Source organism: Bufo bufo, chromosome 8 (assembly GCF_905171765.1).
Source record: "Bufo bufo chromosome 8, aBufBuf1.1, whole genome shotgun sequence".
NCBI classification, from domain to species: domain Eukaryota; kingdom Metazoa; phylum Chordata; class Amphibia; order Anura; family Bufonidae; genus Bufo; species Bufo bufo.
In genome coordinates, this window is record NC_053396.1 from 159,948,400 (window position 1) to 159,971,776 (window position 23,377).

The 23,377-nt window shown below is 44.8% G+C and overlaps 1 protein-coding gene across 1 annotated transcript in view; it reads right to left on the reverse strand.

Moving 5' to 3' along the window:
• Positions 1-23,377, reverse strand: part of LOC121009172 (adhesion G-protein coupled receptor G4-like) — a 66,113-nt gene that overhangs the window by 22,617 nt on the left and 20,119 nt on the right. Inside the window, exons 8-13 of the mRNA XM_040442088.1 lie at positions 21,317-21,436; positions 20,464-20,509; positions 18,997-19,100; positions 13,225-13,346; positions 10,729-10,997; positions 2,230-2,338 (exon numbers count right to left, since the gene is read on the reverse strand). Of these exons, the coding sequence (XP_040298022.1) occupies positions 2,230-2,338; positions 10,729-10,997; positions 13,225-13,346; positions 18,997-19,100; positions 20,464-20,509; positions 21,317-21,436 (770 nt within the window). The remainder of the gene's footprint in view (positions 1-2,229; positions 2,339-10,728; positions 10,998-13,224; positions 13,347-18,996; positions 19,101-20,463; positions 20,510-21,316; positions 21,437-23,377) is intronic.

A 23,377-nucleotide genomic window follows, 5' to 3' on the forward strand; every position in this document is an offset into this window, starting at 1 on the left:
TTCTGGTGCTCGCCACGTCACCATGTTGTACGGCAGTGCTGGTACTAGGTCCAGGGAGGGCTGCGCTGCTGGTGTATGCCTCACCACGTGATCCGGCAGCGACAGCCCCACTCTGCTGCTCTTGAAGCGGATCCTGCACAACCTGTGGTCTAGCGACACGGGGCCGGGTACGCCTGGTGCTGTCAGGGACCTCCACCTCCTCGTCCGAACTTTGGGTCAGAGAGCCACTGCTTTCTACAGGTTCATATTCTGACCCGCAAGATTCGTCAGATGAGGGTTCCCATTCCTCATCCGACTGGGTCAGAATCCTGTAGGCCTCTTCAGAAGAATACCCCCTGTTTGACATTTTGGACTACAAAATTTAGGGGTATTCCCTGAGACTACCCAAGAAAAAAAGCAAGCCTGTCTTACAAAGGGGAGGCTAGCGAAGTACCGGAGGCCGCTGCGGTTGATAAAAAATATCAAAACTGATTTTTTTATCGCTGCAGTGCGTGTAAAATGAATGTGCAGTGATCAAAAAAATATATATTTTTTGTCACTGCGGTGGGGCGGGCGTGGGTGAACGCACGTGTGGGCGACCGATCAGGCCTGATCAGGCAAACACTGCGTTTTGGGTGGAGGGCGAGCTAAGGTGACACTAATACAATTATAGATCTGACGGTGATCAGTTTTGATCACTTACAGATACTATAAAAGTACAAATGCTGATTAGCGATACGCTAAACAGCGAATAAAAGTGACTGCGGTGCGGTGGGGTGGGCGCTAACTCACGCTAAACTACCTAACCAAGGGGCCTAAACTATCCCTAAAACCTAACAGTCAATACCAGTGAAAAAAAAAAAGTGACAGTTTACACTGATCACTTTTTTTCCTTTCACTAGTGATTGACAGGGGCGATCAAAGGGGTGATCAAAGGGTTAATTGGGGTGCAGGGGGGTGATCTGGGGCTACAGTGAAGTGTTTGGTGCTACTCACAGTTCAGTCTGCTCCTCTGCTGGATCCAACCGACGAAAAGGACCAGCAGAGGAGCAGACTAATATGATCTGTTATATGACTTGTGATTGGATTTTTTGAAAATCGCCAGCCTGCCAATGATCGTTGCTGGCAGGCTGGTGACGAACTTCTTCTTTAACTTTTGCCGGCCCGCGATGCGCATGCGCGGGCCAGCTTTGAGCGAAATCTCGCGTCTCGCGAGATGACGCGTATATGCGTGACTGTGCGCAGCGCTGCCACCTCCGGAACGCGAATCTGCGTTAGGCGGTCCGGAGGTGGTTAAAGAGGACCTGTCATCGCTCCTGACATGCCTGTTTTAATAGCTTCATGCATTCCCCATGTAATAACAAATCTGGAGCATCTATTCTTATGTCTCTATGTTGTGTCATTCCTTTATTATTTCTACTAGAAGTTATGAATAAATTGCTAGCAGTTTGCAGTAATGATACAGGCGGTGGTAACCAGTTGGGAGGTGTCCCTGCACAGTCTGAAAATGGCAGCACTGATTAGATAGAGTGAGTCTGTGCAGGTACACCCCCCCCCCCCCCCCCCAACTGGTTACCACCCCTCTGTACCCTTACTGCAAACTGCTAGCAATTCATTCTTAACTTCTAGTAGAAATAATAAAGGAATGACACAACATAGAGCCATAAGAATATATGCTCCAGAATTGTTATTACATGGGGAATGCATGAAGCTATTAAAACAAGCATGTCAGGATAGGGGACATGTCCTCTTTAAATACCTGAGCTTTAAAAAAATGCATAATGGCTTTGCTTCTTTGTACAATCATAACTGTGAAGGAACATGTTTTTTAACCTTCCCTAAGGTATTGTTCAGCCATATTATTCCCTGTTTCAACTGCACAGCTAGATGCATTTCACTCAGAAGAATGATGCGTGTCCCTTCTGTGGAATCTGCCAGTATTGTACTGCTGTGACATCCTTTCCCTTACTTCTTACCAGGGACGTTGCTAGGTTAAAACATTTGGGCCCTGGGCCCCTGATGTTTTGTCACAGGCCCCGAATGTCCTGCCTGCCAGCTACATACAACTGTATACAAGATACAATGATATAGTATCCTAGAAATATTAATTAACTGAAAACATACTTATTTGCATTAGATTGAGTTTGTCTATCATTGTGACTTAGCTAGCAATCAGACCATATCATTGCAGAAATCCAGGTAAAACTGTAACTAGGGAAAACGTCATACAGAGTGAAGTTCATTACTCACAATAAAACAGAGTTGTCTCCAGAGGCTTCATACTTCTCAGAATCAAGTATGTTTCCATAAAAATTAACATTAACAGAGAGTACTGCGACAACTACGACTAGAGGGATTCCTGTATAAGAAACACAATAAAAGTGAATCATTAAATCCGGAGAATACATTTTGATGTCACTGGGGTGTAGGGCTGGAGGTCCTGTATCTTCAGATTTTTCTCCTTTTGGTGACCCTAGGTGGCAGTCATCACATGAAGCAAAAAAATAAAAAAATAAGATACTGTATGTGTCCCATGATGTCCAAATCCGTAATTACCCATTAGTGTAAAATCATGGGTCTAGGGAACCGATCACCATGAAAATGCAGTGTCATCTACAGTCAGCATGTTATAGCGCAGGAGGAGCTGAGCAGATTGATACAGTCCTGATCAAAAGTTTAAGACCACTTGAAAAATTGCAAAAAATCATATTTTACATTGTTGGATCTTGACAAGGTTCCAAGTAGAGCTTCAACATGCAACGAGAAGAAATGAGAGTGAGACAAAACATTTTTTGAGCATTCAATTAATTGAAAATAATGATTAAACTGAAACAGGCTGTTTTTCAGCTGATCAAAATTTTAGGACCACATGCCTTTAAAAGGCCAAATCTGTGCAAAGATGTGGATTCATTGTCATTTTCTGTCAGGTAGTCACACGTTGTGATGGCAAAGGCAAAAAAACTCTCCTTTTTTAAACGTGGTTGGGTTGTTGAACTGCATAAGCAGGGTCTCTCACAGCGCGCCATCGCTGCTGAGGTGGGACGCAGTAAGACAGTCATTTGGAATTTCTTAAATGATCCTGAGGGTTATGGAACAAAAAAGTCAAGTGGAAGACCCAAAAAAATGTCATCAGCACTGAGCCGGAGGATCCAAATGGCTGTCCGTCAAGACACTGGACGATCCTCGACCCAAATTAAGGCCCTTACTGGTGCTGACTGCAGCCCCATAACCATCAGACGGCATCTGAGACTGAAGGGCTTTAAAAACAGAAAACGTCTTCAAAGACCTCGTCTCCTTGAACGCCACAGAACTGCTCGTTTGGACTTTGCAAGAGAGCACCAAACATGGGACATTCAAAGGTGGAAGAAAGTTTTATTCTCTGATGAGAATTTTTTTTAACCTTGATGGTCCTGATGGTTTCCAATGTTACTGGCATGACAAGCAGATCCCACCTGAGATGTTTTCTACGCGCCACAGTGAAGGGGGCGCCATAATGGTCTGGGGTGCTTTTTCCTTCAGTGGAACAATAGAGCTTCAGGAAGTGCAGGGGCGTCAAACGGCCGCTGGCTATGTCCAGATGTTGCAGAGAGCATTCTTAATGATTGAGGGCCCTCGTCTGTGTGCTAACAACTGGGTTTTTCAACTGGACAACGCTACAGTAAACAATGCCCGCAGGACAAGGGACTTCTTCTAGGAGAATAACATCACTCTTTTGGCCCATCCTGCGTGTTCCCCTGATCTAAATCCAATTGAGAACCTTTGGGGATGAATGGCAAGGGAAGTTTACAAAAATGGACAACAGTTCTAGACAGTAGATGGCCTTCGTGCGGCCGTCTTCACCACTTGGAGAAATGTTCCCACTCACCTCATGGAAACGCTTGCATCAAGCATGCCGAAACAAATTTTTAAAGTGATAAACAATAACAGCGGAGCTACTCATTACTGAGTTCATGTTTGGAAGTTGGATTTCTGTTTTGGGGGGGGTTTCGTTTTTTTTTGGAGGTGTGGTCCTAAACTTTTGATCAGCTAAAAAACAGCCTGTTTCAGTTTATTCGTTGTTTAGATTAAATTGAATGCTCAAAAAATGTTTTGTCTCACTCTCATTTCTTCTTGTTGCATGTTGAAGCTCTACTTGGAACCTTGTTAGGATCCAGCCATGCTAAATATGATTTAAGTGGTCTTAACGTGGTGATTAAGTGGTCTTAAACTTTTGATCAGGACTGTATATAGTTTTACAGGAAAGGATTCAGCAAAACTTGTAACTCATTAAAATCTCAGCCCTTTCTGAGCTCAGTAGTTCTGTGGTTGGTCTGGTCTTATGAGTGGTTGACAGCTATCCATATATACACATTTACTGTATACAGGGAACGCTGCAGACTGCACTTCATTTCATGGTGACATGTTCCCTTTACGATACAATTCTGCTTTTGCAATTTTTCACAGTTTAAGGGCACATCACCATATGTAATTTGCGGTCTGCAAAACACGGATCCGCAAAAAATACGGTGTCCGTTTGAATTCTAACACCTCTGTCTTAAGATGTTAGTCCACTTTCTATGCCATCCCTTCAAATGGAGTAAGCCTAAAAAAATTGTCTCAGTTGATGAATCTTGACAGGCCAACCATGATCACTTTCCCACTCACTTTTCAAAACTGGAGTGAGTGATATAAAATTACAAAATGTCACACAATTTATGTGGAGATAAGCTGATGTTGCAAAGACCTGAAGCCAGCATTCTGGTGTAAGGGGCTTGATACTGTAAATGTCCCCCCATGAAATTCTTCCAACAACAACTCCACACTTTTCTATTGTCTTGTCCATTGAAGTAAATGGATCTGAGTGAAAATGCCAAGCACTGCCCATATACAGGAGGGGCGCTGTTTCCAGAAGTGAACAGCCATGCTCTGCTAATCCCATACAACCTCTTTAAGTTTTCCTGTTATACCTACATAAAAACAAATGTTGTGGAGTACCAACAGCTCAGCGATGTCATGGAGTACTTCTCTAAGGCTACTTTCACACTAGCAGCAGGTAAACAGCCTGCCGGATCCGTGCCTCCGCTAGTGCACGCATGCCGCCGGAGGTCTGCTCTGGCCCCATTGACTATAATTGGGGCCGGCCGGAGTTCTGGCAGCAGCACGGCAAACATGACGAGAGGCGGCCGGATCCTAGCGGCAGTACGGAACAGCCTGCAGGAGAAGGCTGCCACTAGTGTGAAAGTAGCCTAAATCTCTACTTTCAACTACTAAGATTAGTTTTATAATATTTATTTGAGTGTACAGCATTTTACATTCTACTGGGTCTGAAACCCTTAAAGTATGTCTTCACCCCAACATGTATACTTTTAAAGTCATTCTTCAATGATCATAGAAGATGAAAGTAATGCATCCATCTCCACAAAGATACTAGAAAATTGGAAGTGTTTTAATGGACCTGATCAACAAATTGGATTAATTTTAAAACAAGTTGTCCTTATACAATTGGATTTACATTGCTCTTGGAGTTTGCAGTGGACGTCTTCATTAGTGTTAAGTGAACCCGAACTTTACGATTTTGGGTACCCGGACCCGAACCCTGCCTGAAAAGTTCGGGTTCGAGTTCGGTGTTCGGGCATTTAATAAAGCTTGTTGAAAGGCTGCAGGGCAGCTAATCAACAAGCTTTTAAGCTGTAGGCACTTAGAAGCCATTACAGCCATGCCTACTAATGGCATGGCTGTGATTGGCCGGTGCATCATGTGACCCAGCCTCTATAAAAGCTGGATCACGTGTAGCACCGCCCATCAGCTCTGAGTATTGCAGGGACAGGAAGCAGGCAGCTGAAGTGAGGAAGAGTGTTAGGAATCTGGCTATTTGTTTTGTGGGTGACCTACAGTCTAAAGATTTTTTGTGGGTGCAATGCACCAGCTTTGCACCCCTGACACATAAATTAATAATAAACCTGGCTGTTAATTCTGTGGGTGACGTATAGCGATTTTTTTGCAATCCACCATCTTTGTACTCCTGACACAAAAATATAATAATTAACCTGGCTGTTAGTTCGATGGGTGACATATACCCATTTTCTGTGTGAGGTACACCTGCATTGCATACGTGACAGTGAAATTGATATAGTTAGATAGTCTGTTAGAGTGGTGGGTGACATATTCCCATTCTTGTTGTGAGTTACACCTGCATTGCATACCTGGCAGAGTGGTGGGTGAAATATACCCAATTTTTGTGTGAAGTACACCTGCATTGCATACGTGACAGAGAAATTAATATAGTTAATCCATCTGTTAGTTCAGTGGGTGACAAAACAAATAGAGGCGGTAGTAGATTGGATGGCTGACAGTGCCTCCAGTTCCTTCTTATTGTCTTCCACCCGGTCCCCTGCTGAAAGCGCAGAGTTGGCACCTGCAGCCCATGGCCATCAGTCTTTCACCTCACCCCCTAGCAAATCAGCCAAGCAATCTGAGCCCCAAGTCATGCAGCAGTCTCTTCTGCTTTTTGATGACTCTGCTGGCAGGGTTTCCATGGGCCGTCCACATAGCCCTGCCCCAGAAGTGGAAGAGATTGAGTGCACCGATGCCCAACCACTTATGTTTCAGGATGTGGACATGGGAGGACCACCGCAGCACGTCTCTGATGATGATGAAACACAGGTGTCAACTGCTGGGGCTTTCTGCAGTGTGCAGACCGGCAAGGAGGGCAGGGGTGAAGAGTGGGTGGAAGATGATGTGGAGGATGATGAGGTCCTAGACCTCACATGGAATCAAGGTCATGCGAGTGACGTGTGCAGTTCAGAGGAAGAGGTGGTGGTCACACAGTGCCAGCCACACAGCAAAAGAGGGAGCAGGGTGCAAAAGCAGAGTGGCCGTCCCCTAGCCAGTACGCCTGCTACTGCCCACCGCACCTAGGGACTGAACACACCAAAGCCAGCTCCAAGGAGTTCCCTGGTGTGGCAGTTCTTCAGACAATGTGCTGATGACAAGATGCGAGTGGTTTGCACGCTGTGCAATCAGACTGAAGCGAGGCATAAATGTTCTAAACCTGAGCACCACCTGCATGACCAGGCATCTAAATGCAAAGCACGAGCTGCAGTGGAGTAAACACATCAAAAAACACGAAAAAAGATCTCAGGCTCCTCCTGCTCCCTCTTCTGCTGCAATCTCAAACTGTTCATCCACCTCTGGAGTGACTGTGGCACCTGCCACCCCGCAAACAGAGAATGTGACAGCAACGCCACCACCTCCCTCACCATCACTAAGCATCTCCACAATGTCCCATAGAAGCGTTCAGCTGTCCATCTCCCAAACACTGGAGAGAAAGAGGAAGTACCCCCCCTACCCAATCGCGATCCCTGGCCCTGAATGCCAGCATTTCAAAATTTCTGGCCTTTGAAATGCTGTCATTCTGCCTGGTGGAGATGGGGACTTTTAAAAACCTTATGACGGTGGCTGACTTTTCCAGGCAAGCAATTTCTGCCCTGCACAACCAAGTGGCGGACAAAATTAGGTGTGCACTGCGCAACGCCATCTGTGGCAAGGTCAATATAACCACCGATATGTGGACCAGTAAGTACGGGCAGGGACGTTATATCTTCCTAACTGCACACTGGGTAAATGCAGTGGCGGCTGGGCCAGAGGCGGATAGCACTTTGGCGCATCTCCTTCCGCCATCGAGGATTGCAGGACGTTTCTCTTTGCCTCCTGTTGCCTCCTCCTCCTACTCCGCTTCCTCCTCTACCACCTCCTCATCCGGTCAGCGTAACACCTTCACCACCAACTTCAGCACAGCCAGGGGTAAACGACAGCAGGCAGTTTTGAAACTCATCTGTTTGGGGGGAAAAACCCACACCGCGCAGGAGCTGTGGACTGGCATGGAACAACAGACCGTACAGTTTGACCCACATCCCTTGCCTGGCGCATGTGCTGAATTTGGTGGTGCAGAGGTTCCTGAAAGTTTACCCCGATATGTCAGAGCTGCTGCAGAAAGTGCGGGCCATGTGTGCGTGCTTTCGGCGTTCTCACCTTGCTGCTGCTCAGATGTCTGCGCTGCAGCGTAAATTCGGCCTTCCCGCTCACCGCCTCATATGCGATGTACCCACAAGGTGGAACTCCACCTTGCACATGCTGGAGAGACTGTGCGAGCAGCAGCAGGCGATAGTGGAGTTTCAGCTGCAGCACGCACGGGTAAATCACTCTGCGGAAAAGCACCACTTCACCACCAACGAGTGGGCCTCCTCCACCAACATGGCCAGTGCCGATGATGCTGTCCTCAGCGTTACTATCCCACTTCTATGTCTCCTTGAAAAAACACTTTGGGCGATGATGGAAGAGGATGTGGCACAGGAGGAAGAGGAGGAGGAAGAGGGATCATTTACACTGTCATCAGGCCAGTCATTCACAAGTGGCTCGGAGGGTGGGTTCCTGCACCAACAGAGGCCAGGTACACAACTGTCCAGCCAGGGCTTAGTTCTGGAGGATGAGGATGATGAGGAGGAGGATGATGAGGAGGAGGAACCATGTTCACAGTAGGGTGGCACCCAAAGCAGCTCATAGGCATCACTGGAGCATGGCTGGGGGGATACAGAGGACACAGACGATACACCTCCCACAGAGGACAGCTTGTCGTTGCCCCTGGGCAGCTTGGCACACATGAGCCACTACATGCTGTAGTGCCTGCGCAACAACCGCCGAGTTGCCCACCTTCTAACCAGTGCTGATTACTGGGTGGCCACCCTGCTGGATCCTCCGCTACAAGGACAACGTGCCATCCTTAATTCCATCACTGGAGCGCGATCAGAAGATGCGCGAGTACAAGCTCATGCTGGTAGACGCGCTGCTGATGGCATTCCCACCTGACAGGGGAGCTCAGTGGAATCACAAGGCGAAGGCAAAGGGGAGGAGGAGGAAGAACTCGCCAACGCAGCTGGGGCACCGCCAGCACCTCAGAAGGGAGGGTTAGCATGGCCGAAATAAGGAAAAGCTTTGTCAGCACGCCACAACAACCAGCACCACCAACTGATACGGAACGTCTTAGCAGGAGTCAGCATTTCAGCAACTTGGTGGAACGCACTGACTGATGGGTCTGCCCCATTCAACTTCTGGGTCTCCAAATTGGGCACATGGCCTGAGCTTGCCCTTCACGCCTTGGAGGTGATGGCCTGCCCTGCAGCCAGTGTATTTTCCGAACGTGTGTTTAGCATGGCAGGGGGGTGATCACAGACAAGCGCTGCCGCCTGTCCACATCCAATGTGGACAAGCTCACGTTCATTAAAATGAACCAGGCTTGGATCCCACAGGACTTGTCCGTACCTTGTGCTGAATAGACAAGTATACCGGCCGCACCCAGCCATTGTTATACTCGCAATTTCTCTTTGCATTCTCTTTCTTATTTCCCAATGTTTTGGGGTTTTCCCAAATTTATAAAAAAAGTAAAAAAAATTAAAAATAAAGGACTAAAAAATATAAATAAAAAAACAACAAAAACAGTGTTGGCTACCTTCTCCTCCTCCACTACCGCTTCTACCTACACCGCCACGTCCACCGTCTCCTCAACCTCCTACTTCACTTTGACCTACGCCTCCTATTTCAAGACTATTATTTTTTTATTTTTTCCTATTCTATGTTATTTTATGTCATTTCCCTATCCAAATTTGTTTGCAGGGCAATTGTCCTGCTCTTACCCCCATTTTGCTTCCTTTTGCAGCCGTCTAGCCCTTACTATGTCTATTTTACAGGAGTTTTTGTGCCCCAAAGTTCAGGTCCCCATTGACTTCAATGGGGTTCGGGGTCAAGTTCAGATCAAGTTCGAGTCCCGAACCCGAACTTTGAGCCAAAATTGGGCCGAACCCAGCGAACCCGAACTTCCAGATGTTCGCTCATCCCTAGTCTTCATCTCTTCGTCTGGTCAGATGCTGAAACAGCTGTAGTTGTTCTGTAGGCATTCTTAAAAGAGTTGTTTGGTTTCATGTCTTCTGCCTTCAGGATACTGTAGGTCATCAATATCAGATCGGCGGGTGACCGAATGCCATAACCCTCACCGATCTGCTGTTTGAAGGGGCCATGGCACTTGTCCGAACGCCGAGTCCTCTTGAGTGTTTACTTGCATACTGCCTACAGTGTATTGGTGGTGCAGTGTAATTACAGGTGTTCTTCCCTTTCACTTGAATAGAAGAGGAAGCTGTAATTACACTGAACCACTGTTACAAGGGAGACGGCGTGCAGGTAAACATGGAAGAAGATGCAATGCTTTCACAGCTGTTCGGCAGGGATGCTGAGAGTTGGACCCTTGCCGATCTTATATTAATGACCTAAACTGAGGATAGGTCATCAATATCATGAAACCAGACAACCCCTTTGAGGCTTTCATTACAGGTGTGCCTAATTAGCACAGGTCAGATAGATAACGCTACTTTCACACCTCCGGTTTTAATTCTGGCAGCCTGCCGGAATTCTCCAGTTTCGGCACTGCCAGATGTGGATGGAATGTCTGCCGGCCCTATTAGGTATAATTGGGTCCAGCGGAGATCAGTATGCATTCCCACAGACAAGCAGATACCCTCTGCATGCTGTGGTTTGTGTCCGGACGATTCTCCACTTGTCTTCTAGAACAGCCAGAGGTGTGAAAGTTGCCTTAGTCAGTATTTTTTATGCTTCTTCCCGATCCCTTTGCTTTATCAGGTCTTATCATGTGGTGTGCTTTGTAAATTTCATTTATTTTTAATATATTACAGGGTGGTGCCAATGACTGCACCCAATACTCACCCCAGCCAGCAATACATAATTTCAATATGTATTTATGGATGTAGGAGTTAAAAACTTTGACAAATGCAAAATACATGTGTACAGCTTCCAGGCCCATCCATGTGAAGGATGTTAACAAGAAGTAATGGAGGAGGGCTCCAGTAGAGACGCACAAGCCTTGACTTCTGAACGATGACAACCAGTTGTTGATCAAAAAGAGCAAATTAAGCATCAACAGCGAAAAAGAAAGGTTCATCAGGATTTTTGAAGGGTAATCTCTTCTCAGCTGTCTGAAAAAAACAAAAAAAAAGAGCAGACAGCATGAAGCCTTAGTATAAGATGGGGATATAATACTCTATTAATAATATTCATGAAATCATTTGTTAACCTATTGTAAAAGTGATTAGTATGGTGGGGCTCTGGATTTGCAGCCTGGTTGCCCATCGGTGGTCCCTATAGCATTGTATAATTATGCGCTAGCTCAGTTTCATCATGAGTCATTTTATCTCACGGTCCATAATATTGTTGATGGGATTCCAAGAAAATAATAATAGCAATAGTGCTCCTGTTTAATAATTTAGGCTGGGGCACCCAGGAAAAATTTGGGTACAGGCAAATCACAGTAATAGTGTTATATTAGCACAACAGTAGTCCCAAGGGTCAATCCGAGGTTCTCTCAAGACTGAATATAAGAGCTTCTGATATATATAGAGGGGTATTCCCATCATAGACATGTATGCTGTATCTATAGAATATGCCATAAATGTCTGACAGACGAAGGTCCCACCTCTTGGACCTGCACCTATCTCCAGAACATAGGTCCCTCAACCCACATTTTGCCTGGAGGGACAGCCTCTGGCCAGCCTGTCCAGGCATGTGTAATCTCTCTATTCATTTCTATGGGATTAGTGTTTTTTTGGGACCCATCAGTGCTGGAAACAAACAGAAGGCTCCATCCACTGTGTAGAGGCCATGCTGGTGTGTTGCAGCTCAGATCTCATTCATTTTAGAGATGAGTAGCAGTACACCGGCACCACCACTAAACAGAGGATAAAGCCTTCTGTTTCTGGCTCCATCCACTTTTTTTTTCTGGCACCAACGGCTCTCGAAAACAACTGCTCGGTGGGAGTGCCGGGTGTCGGACTGCGACCAACCTGATACTGGTGACCTATCCTGAGGACAGGTCATTGGTATCTAAACAGTAGGAAACTCTAGTCTTGTTCACATACCATTGGAAAACTCACATATTCAATATAAATGACCTATTTTCCAAATCACCCACATCACTAGAGGTATTTTAGATAGAAGACCAAATAAATTAATAAGATGAAGTATTGGATTGTCATACTAATTGACTCTAAGGCCCATTTCACACAAGCGATTATTCCGCGCGGGTACAATGCGTGATGCGAACGCATTGTGCCCTCACTGAATCCGGACCCATTCACTTCAATGGGTCTGTGTACAGATGTAGCAGGGTTAGCACTCAAGCTCTTAACTCAAATTTCTTAACTCATCACGTTATCTTGAGACAAAAGCCATTGAAAAGCAATTGAAGGTGTTTGCTTAACGCATTTAGTTTAGATAACACGTCTCATAAAGCATGAGTGTTAACTCTACTACATCCGTTGGTTTTCACGCATCACTTGTGCGTTGCGTGAAAATCGCAGCATGTTCTATATTCTGCGTCTTTTACGTAACGCTGGCCCCATAGAAGTGAATGGGGCTGCGTGAAAACTGCATTGCATCCAAAAACAAGTGCGGATGCGATGCGTTTTTCACGGATGGTTGCTAAGAGATGTTGTTTGTTAACTTCAGTTTTTTATCATGCGCATGAAAAATGCATCAATGCGCATTGTACCCGCATGATAAAAACTAAACAACTGAACGCAATCGCAGGCAAAACTCAATGAACTTGCTTGCGAAATTGCGCGTTTCTCACTGAACGTATCCGCAACGCATCCGGACCTAATCCCCTCACGCTCGTCTGCAAGGGGCCTAAAGAGTAAAGTTTCACTCCAGGTATCTAAGGGCGCATATTTGAGTTGTCATTATACACACAGCACATTATATCAAACCAGTACATCAATTTTCTGGCATCAAAAATGAGCAAGTCCGTGGCAAATCTGCAGCAGAGTTTCAGCAATCCCTCTCATCTTGCACCCAATACTAGTGATTTGTCCGGTGTGCAATCTCCACCGCTCAGTGTCAATGGCAGGGGTAACGTTTCATTAACAATGACCTGTGAAGAACGCCGACCTGATAGTTCACTAGTATTAGGCGGCAAAACTAAAGCCACCCATTGCAAGGAAATGAAGATAGTGACTACAAGGAAAAGAACGAGTGAAGAGGCAGCCATAAAGGTATGCGGCCAGTCTCAGTTCTGTGACATTGAGACAGGTCCTCTTTAATCTGAACACATGAAGAGGCTGAACTCCAGGAAGGTAACCATTCTAATAAATTGTATTATCATCAGATAATTGACTTTGTCTCATAGAATGTAATCCACAAACTTACCTGAACGTCCCATATGTTACAAGGGCTGCCCCAAGAAACACAGCAGCAATGCCACATCCCACATAAGTCAAGAGGCTTAGTATGTGCTCATCTAGAGGGTTGATTGGCGTCTTAGAAATATCCTGTAAAAAAGGAAACGTTTTGAAATGTACTTATTAATAACATGGAATGAATATGCATAATAAACTCCTGATTCCTCAAGTTTAACCTCAAGCTAAGTTGTTGTGCAAGTTAGGTGGATCCTTAACCATAAACTATGGCAACTGTTGGGCATGTGGAAAATGAAGGATGCTCAGGTTGGTTCCATCATCTTCCACAGGAACACAGTGAACACATGCATGATTCAAATCATTCAGGTATGTGATAGTATTCTCTGCCCCATTCATCCTCCATGGTTCCTCATTTGCATGTTACATGGCTGTCCACTATCCATCATTCATCTCATGCCACTGCAATCTTCCTGTCCTATCTGGACATCTATGGCAAATCCAATAAGTGCGGTTCCCTCCTCTGGAAGCTGCTCCTATCTCAAGAACAGGATCTCTCTCATGCCCTTGAGATAGTGAGTTGAACACTCACGCGCAGCTCTCTACTTTGCCTTGTATGGGTCTTCCAGATATAGCCGAGCAAGCTTCCTATAGAAGTGAATGGAGGGAGTAGCGCTTGCACAGCCATCTTTTTATTGCCTGCAGTGCGAGATGTACTCTCATTTTCAAGATAAGAGTGGGACCCATTGCAAATCTTGTGGCTAGTGATGAGCGAAGTTTACAAAAATTCCATTCGGCTGCTCCGCAAAGAAATTCACTTTGTGAGAATTACTTTGTCACGAAGCATATCTCTTTGTAAGTAGTGGGCGCAATGAAGGGGTATGCTGCCGAACCCCCCCCCCCCACACACCGTCTTTGAACCCCTCAGGTGCTGCGTTCATGGCAGATTGTGGCATCTGAGATTAAAAAGGAGAGCTTTCAGGGGTTAAAACAAAAATAAATAATACATTAAATAAAAAAACAATGAATAATCCGTTTGAGAGCAAAGAGGCCGCCATGGCCATCTTGATTGAAGATCTCACGCAAAATGCCGTACGAGATTGCGTGGGATCTTCAATCAAGATGGCCACAGCCTCCTGGTGCTCAAGTGGATGAGGTGAGTATGTTTTGTTTTTTTAACGCCATTTCAAGCACAAGGTAGTATTCGGATCGAAATTTACTTCGGATACTTCGGATAGCTCAACCCTACTTGCAGCTATACCATACACGTTCAGATTGGATAATCCCAATAAGCCAATTGCTTCCTTGTAGGTGATGTTGTTGTACTCCTTATTCAGCGCGATACGTTACATGGACGGATTTGTAGCAAAGAAATTGGTAGGCATTCCTTTAACTCAATTTTACTTAAAAGGGTTTTCCGGGTTATAGATAATGATGATGGATCCTTCAATTGAATGGGAATTACACATAGAATGGAGCTGTGCTTCTGGCTTTGTTCTCAGTGCCAGTTCCGCCGCTGCTGCGAACAGGGGATCGGTAGGGGGTGCCACCAATTGGATATTGATAACCTATCCTAAGTACTAAGGTCATTAAATCCTAAGTACTAGAAAAACCTAATGTCACGGCTGTCATGGTCTGGTTGTAGTGGAGCGTGACACTTTTGCCATGCATGCTTGTTGCTGGTGGCAACTTGGTGTTTAGCATGATTTTACACTTCCCCTTTAAGGTTGGTGTTTCTTACCATTTTGGTTGGTTTAGGGTTAAGGAGTGTGCAAGGTGGAGCTGGGTGTGGCCTCATGGCTCTTCTTATACTGGAGTTGTGAGCTTGAGGGTAGTTGTATGTCTGCCTTTGTATGAGTAGGAGCTTTGCTCCTCTCTGGATGTGTCGCCTGCCCATGAGGGCCTCCTTGTGGAACACCAAGGTCTTTGGCAATGTCATCCCGATGTTTCCCCGTGTCCCCTTACCCTCTGTTTATGATGTTTGGTGTACAGGGTGTTTGTTGTATGTCATTTGGTGTTCCATGTCTGGTCTATTTGGTGTTTGTATTCCAGCATGGTTGTTTGACATGTCCCCTGTCTGTCTGTACCTGCAAAAGTGGGCTCCATGGTTTCCCAGCAAGCTGTAGTTGTTCCACCCAGTCGTTGTGGCAGGTAAGTGGTGGTTGTTCCAGTGTGTGTCATTTGCGCTGGGCTCTTACCTGCCCTTATGTGTTTATGCTTGCTCTCTGCTTATTGTTGCTAGGCCTGTGGGAGACTCCAGTTCTTCCGTGTCTTGGAGGAACCGGTTGTCTCTTTCTCCTGACAATACCTTAAGGGATCATCAGGGCAAATTAGGGTCCTAGGTTCCGGGTATGAGCCCTCCCACCGTCAGGAGGTCAGGGGTTGTATTTAGGGATGCATAGGATGTGACCAGCTCCCTTATCCTGGCTTCCAGGCCTAGTGGCATGGTTTAGATAGACATTGTGCGGTGGGAGTTTTTCCCCCACTCCACACCATGACACCTAAGTACTAGAAAACTCCTTTATATCTGATTTAAAGTCAAACAGTTCTTGCAACTAAACATCTGCATGACAGTTGGGTTTCCTAATAAATCTGATGGGTTTCCTAATAAACCACAGTGTCTGTCCTAAGTTTCTTTTATCTGTGTGTTCAGTGCCACATACAAAATGGAGTCTCTCCAACTCTCAAAGGTTCCTTCTTCTTTTCAGCTGAACCATGGTATATCAGTACAGCAGCGGTTGAGACGAGCTATAACATATGCCAGTTTCTGGTGTAAGGTATAGTAAATCCAGCAGGCTGTGGTAGACTTAACCCTGTCCTACTAAGTCCCACCACTTTAGAAAAGTGTCAAGATGTTCAAAAAGTCGCAAATTATGGTGCTATAATTTGCAGCTTTTTTAATAGCACTATAGTGGTGTAAATAGCTTAATAAATGCCCATCAATGGTAATAAACAATTGCAATGTACCAATCGTATGGCTCTTACATGATTTTCTTGTACACATAAAAATTTGATTATCCTACATTATATTACCAATGTATACCAAATATAAAAAGCGATAAAATTATGAATGGATACAACATAAAGTATCCATAATAGGTGACTGAATTTGGAGAACGATAGGCGAGAACTTCTGAAACACTCAATTATGTACAGTACAAGATGTAGCTACAAGAATGAGGCATAAATCCAGGCAGAACATACTGATTAGAGATGAGCGAATTTCATATTTTGATATTCGTTTGCGCTTCGTTTACTGGTAAAAGGTGAATTGCATTATGGATTCCGTTACGATCGACCATAACGCAATTCTATGATGGAATGCCTTTAGAGGCATTTCGTTATTCATGCCGTCATAACAGAAGTCTATGGGCTGCAAAACGGATCTGTTCCGTTTCTGTTATGCAGGGGAGTCCTCTCCTGCATAACGGAAACGGGACGGATCCGTTTTGCAGCCAATAGACTTTTATTATGACGGAATGAATAACGGAATGCCTCTAAAAGCATTCCATCATAGAATTGCGTTAAGGTCCGTGGTAACGGAATCCATAATGCAATTCACCTTTTACCAGTGAACGAATTGCAAACTAATTTCATAACCGTAAATTCGCTCACCACAAAGTACAGAAGGTCATAGCAAATAATTGAACAATTAATAGGATAAATACAGTGTATTGTCCAATTACCAACCAATTTACAATTTATATATTCCATTCAGAACATTTATTAGATAGTATTGTGTTCTGTTGTATGCTTATTACATTATTCTGTTCCTCTTATTCAGAAGCTGAGTCGTCTTCACATATTCAGTAGGCTGTTATATATCACCCTGTTTTACCTATGATTTCTTTTCTTCATTGTTGTATTTTATTATTCAGATTTCTGCTACTGCCGCATATCAATCATTATCCTGTACTGCATTAAATGGAAAAGATTTACCATCCAGTATAGTAACTATGTATAAAAATACAGGGTGGGCCATTTATATGGATACACCTTAATAAAATGGGAATGGTTGGTGATATTAACTTCCTGTTTGTGGCAAATTAGTATATGTGAGGGGGGAAACTTTTCAAGATGGGTGGTGACCATGGCGGCCATTTTGAAGTCGGCCATTTTGAATCCAACTTTTGTTTTTTCAATAGGAAGAGGGTCATTTGACACATCAAACTTATTGGGAATTTCACAAGAAAAACAATGGTGTGCTTGGTTTTAACGTAACTTTATTATTTCATGAGTTATTTACAAGTTTCTGACCACTTACAAAATGTGTTCAATGTGCTGCCCATTGTGTTGGATTGTCAATGCAACCCTCTTCTCCCACTCTTCACACACTGATAGAAACACCGCAGGAGAAATGCTAGCACAGGCTTCCAGTATCCGTAGTTTCAGGTGCTGCACATCTCGTATCATCTGAAGGCAATCGTCTATGCTGTGAAGATACGAGATGTGCAGCACCTGAAACTACGGATACTGGAAGCCTGTGCTAGCATTTCTCCTGCGGTGTTGCTATCAGTGTGTGAAGAGTGGGAGAAGAGGGTTGCATTGACAATCCAACACAATGGGCAGCACATTGAACACATTTTATAAGTGGTCAGAAACTTGTAAATAACTCATGAAAGAATAAAGTTACGTTAAAACCAAGCACACTATTGTTTTTCTTGTGAAATTCCCAATAAGTTTGATGTGTCAAATGACCCTCTTCCTATTGAAAAAACAAAAGTTGGATTCAAAATGGCCGACTTCAAAATGGCCGCCATGGTCACCACCCATCTTGAAAAGTTTCCCCCCTCACATATACTAATGTGCCACAAACAGGAAGTTAATATCACCAACCATTCCCATTTTATTAAGGTGTATCCATATAAATGGCCCACCCTGTACAATATCTAGACTATGTTATGTATCCAGGAACATACATAGAAATCAGAGGACCCCAGATCAAAAGCTAAAATTGAAAGACCTTCCAAGAGACAAAATGAAAAGAAAAATATAACTATCATGACTGCTGTCAGCAACACAGTGATTGAAGAAATTCAGTCAGTTATTCTTTGCAACCGGGAGTCAGAAACAACTTTCACAATTTTACTTCTGTTTTCCTACAGCAGAGCTGTCCTGAAGAAGAACTGTGGAGGTGCACCAAAGCTGCCAATAGCCTTTAACCCCTTGCTGACAGGTGACATACTAGTACTTCACAGCGGGAAGTGACTTCCTGCAAATTGACGTACTAGTACTAGGCACGGGAATTGTGCTGGGACCCTGCTATATCCACCAGCATCGCCGTAAAACTAAAATGTCGGCGGATTAACCCCTTTTATGCCACAATCAACGCTGACCAAGGCATATACAAGGTTCGCGCCTGTGAATACATAGGCAGGCCGCTCCTGGCCCATAGCTTATAACTATGGCAGACCTTGGGACCCTTTCAAGGCCCACGATCTTCTAAGGTGCCAACAAGCAGAAAGAGGGACCCCCTTACCTCTGTCAAGCTACTGAGATCCCATGGTCACTGTTGACAATGACATAAGGAATTAAATGACTGGGATCAGAGGTTTTCTGATCCCAGTCATTACAGCAAGAGACTGGATGTCAATCACGGCTGGGTTCCCGCTGTTGTTTGCCAGGGCACATCATAGACCACATACATCATAGACTATGGGGCACATACATCACAGACTGCATAGGGCACACGAGAAGCAGTAGAAATTCTAGTGAACATGGTTATCATCAGCAAAGTTGAAGTATTATTGTAGTAGAGTCCTGTAGAAGCCAGAAGAGTACTTACAAGGAGAACTCCAAAGTGAGTAAGATGGTTACAAGAACACGATGTATATTCCTTTTCTGTGTTGTTCACTGAACAACCTGATGTGTCCCAACCACCCATGTTATCTGTGGCAGAGAGCAAAACACAAGAACATAAGCCAATCAGTATAAATTATACAAATCCAACACAAAGACCTTACAAATGTATTGCATTGAATTATATCCAACCTACCAATGAAATAGCTATAGGATTGCAGGGCTGTCATTCTCACCCTGGCACCAGTATCACTCTGGCACATCAAACTGACATCATACATAGGCAAGACAGTGTCCTAGTGTATTAGGTTAATTACTCAATGTTGTGTGTATCACATGTATGTAACTACTATATAGGAAAAAATGCCCTTTGCTGAAATATTCAAAATTCAGCTCTACAGGAGAGGTAAGTATGTGTAATGTGTGTAACTATATGTGTACACAATGTGTATGTGTTGTGGGGCAGTGACAGGCCTCTTACAGTATATGAAGGAAGGTACCGTATGTGTCTCCTAGAATGATGCAGGAAACCTATCAAGGAGATGCATTTCGTGGTTTGCTGTGGTTCACCTGAGACGTGCCACCAAGGTACCCGGCCTTGGTGGAGTGGAAGCCAGTAGCTACTGTAGAGTGTCCACTAAGATAGATAGTGGACGCTGTTGCTACCTAGTATAACAGGTATCAGCTAATCCGGGCCTGGCTTTTGCTGGGAGTAAGCAAAGAGCTGAGTGGGTGCTTATTCCCCACAATCCACTCCGGGTTTTATATGTGGCTCATGACCACGGTAGGGTTTATTTGAAGTCCGTTTTCCTTGAGTCTGCGTTGGAGTAGTTTACACCACATTTATCAAATGTCGCATGTTGCTTGATAAATCTATCTTATCCTTAACCCTAAAGCCTCATTCAAATTTCAGTGTTGAGGTCAGTGATTTCCATCAGTGATTGTGAGCAAAAACCAGATGTGAAGCCTCCACACAGATCAGGTATAAGGGAAAGATCTGCTCCTGTTCTGTGTTTAGAGCCGCACCTGGTTTTGGCTCACATTCACTGATGGATATCACTGACCGAACACTGATGTGTGAATAAGGCATAACACTTAGAAAAGCTACTCCAGCTTTTTTACTCCACCCATCTACCGGTGTGAGATTCCTACTTTTAAAAAAATTCTCAGGGACTGATACACCTGTAGTAAAACTCATTAACATATTTAACCATGCCCGCTTTCCCACCCATATTTCATAACTGCAGCGTGTTGTGTAAAAATGCAAAAAGTCTCAACATTTTTTGCAAGTGAGCCCAAAAAAGTTGCGAAAGCCAAATTTTTCAACTTTTTGAAACTCAGAATTCTGGAGTAAAGGCATGATTAATCAGGACCATTGTGTTTCACAAGTATAGGAACATTCAGAGAAAGAAGCAGATTGATAGGAAAAAAGTAGCAAAATGCTATGACTTACTGTTTTCTGTAAAGTTCCAAAATGCACACTTCACCGGCAAATTAGCCTAAAAGAGAGAAAGTACAAACTGTAAAAGGAATTAAAGGGGGTATTCCCATCACAGACAATGGTGGTATATTGCTAGGATATGCCCCCATTGTCTGATAGGTGCGGGTCCCACCTCTGGAACCCACACCTACAATTAGAACAGAGTGGGCAAATGAACGGGGGGCACTCTGCGCATGCGCAGCCACCCTCCATTCATTTCTATGGGGCAGCCGAAAATAGCCGAGTGCTGGCTCTGCTATTTCCGTCTGCCCCATAGAAATAAATGGGAGCAGGGGCTGCTCCCATTCATTTCAGGGGCTGCTCCAATTCAGCGCTTGGTGGTGGACAGAACCCGGGAAATACGGGGTCTTTCAGCCACAGCTCTCCCTGCTCCGTTCGCTTCCCCCGCTCCTCTGGGACCCGCACCTACTAAACAATGGGGGCATATCCTAGCAATATGTCCCCATTGTATGTGATGGGATTACCCCTTTAACATGTTTCAAACTATCAGGGCCTGATAGGTGGCAAGCCGTGTGAGAGTGTCTATACCCATTTTTATGGTGTTTTTTGTTAACAGCAGAGGGGAAAGTCCTGCATGCAGACCCCATGATAGCCTGTTTGGGTGAATTACGTGCCAAATCTGTCACATCTGTTATTTTCTGTGTTCTTTTCCTATAATGGAGAACAGTGGAAATCGGTAGCCCCTTTCTTGCCCTGCAGGCAAATTCCTCCACCCCCTTGTTTGGTAACAATAAAGTTCCTATTTAAAGGGGAGCTCTTCACAAATTACTGCCCCCTAATATCCATTGGTGTGAGACCGACTTACCACATTTTCTGCCAAGTGTCGCAAAGTTATGTTTATTGGCTCCATCAGATTCTCAACAATATTCCTTTCAAAACTGGCACTTATGACGTATGAGTTCAGTTGAATATGTGTGGATTCATCCTATAGAAAATATGAATTCACTTATTGTATTGATAGCAGCCCATCCACATGACTGTCATACACATGCAAACCTGTTGGTAACATCTTCAGAGAATATGGTACAATAGGCAGAAGCTCAATGATGCATATGTCAGCATCACTACTAATGTATGGTAAGGAAATGAAAAAATACCCATTATGATATGCATGAAACACTTTGCAGCATTATCAGCGGTACACAAATCTGTCAGAAATGTACAAAAGCAAATGGCACAGTGGTCTCATGTGCAATGCTTTAGGAATATATTATACTGCTAAAGCAGCTTCTCAAAGTCAGAATTATAAGGAAATCTGGCCACCAGATGACACTACAATATATAATGTATGGTACCACCACCTGGCAGTATTTTATTGTCGTACTAGCAGAAGGACCCGGCTTCGCACGGGTATATTTCATCTATTTCATTCAATGTTTGTGTGTGTCATTAAAAGATATCCACAGTATCCACTATAACAGTGACCTCTACAGTACCCCGTCCCTTTAACAGTGACCTCCACAGCGGTCTGCCACCTGAACAGTAACATCCACAGTGCCCCCCCTTTAACAGTGACCTCCACAGCGGTCTGCCACCTGAACAGTAACATCCACAGTGCCCCCCCTTTAACAGTGACCTCCACAGCGGCCGCCACTTTATTAGTGACCTCCACAGTACCCAATCTCGTTAAGTGATTTCCATAAAAACCTGCCCCCTTAACAGTGACCTCTACAGAGCTCTGTTCCCTAAAAATGTGACCTCCACAACAACCCGGCCTCTTAACTGTGACCTCTACAGCAGCCCGCCCCTTAACACTGACCTCCATAGAGGACCGTCCCCTTAACTGTGACCTCCACAGTTCCCTGTCCCCTTAACAGAGACCTTCACAGAGCCCGCCCCTTTAACAGTGACCTCCACAGCATCCCGCCCCCTTATCAGTGACCTCCACAGCAGCCCACCCTCTTTAACAGTGACCTCCATAGCGGCCACCCCTTTATTAGTGACCTCCACAGTAACCCATCTCCTTAACAGTGATTTCCACAACACCCTGTCCCTTTAACAGTGGCCTCTACAGCAATCTGCCCCTTAACACTGACCTCCATAGCGGACAATCCCCTTAACTGTGACCTCCACAGCAGCCTGCCCCTAGGGTGGCCAGAAGTCCGGTTTTAGGGCGGACAGTCCAGCTTTCAGACTCCCTGTCCTCCGTCCGTCCCAGGGCCTGGACCGACACAGGGATGTTCTTTTGAACAGCTCACTCTCAGACAGCAGCACTGTGCTGTCTGAACGTGAGCTTAAGGGAGAAAGTCACCCTCCCTCCCACCCCTGCAGCTGACAGAAGTTGATTTTTGCTTTCATTTTTTTAATCCCCGTCGGCTGCAGAGTGGGAGGGGGTGTGGCTTAGCGGGACCTGGGGGCAGGTTTTTTAAGTCCGTCTTTTGAGGGTGGCCTGAATGGCCACCCTACCTACCACCTGAACTGTGACCTCCACAGCAACTCAGCACTCCGCTCCCTTAACATTGTCATCCACAGCACCCTGCCCCTTTAAAGCTGACCTGCACCCGGTGAAATTTCTGACAAATTTGCTTTTTTTTTTTTTTAATAATGGAAGAATCTTTTAATTAAGGCACACTTTTGCCCACATTCCCCAACTTCTATGTTAGAAAAAGTTAAACAACTGGTTTATAAATATGGGGGGTTCAGTCAGCACATCCCTGTATGCAGGTGCACATCGCTATGGCGAAATACATATACAAACGCAAAAACACAAATGCAATAGCACTCTGCAACCAGCACTCTGCCCTGCCTCTATGCTGGATGTTGAATGAGGCATTGGTGTACATTTTGGCCAAAGCGTAATAAGCCACTCACCACGTCAAGGTACCCTCTATGAGTGGTCCCTAACACTAGTACCTACGTGTTATGG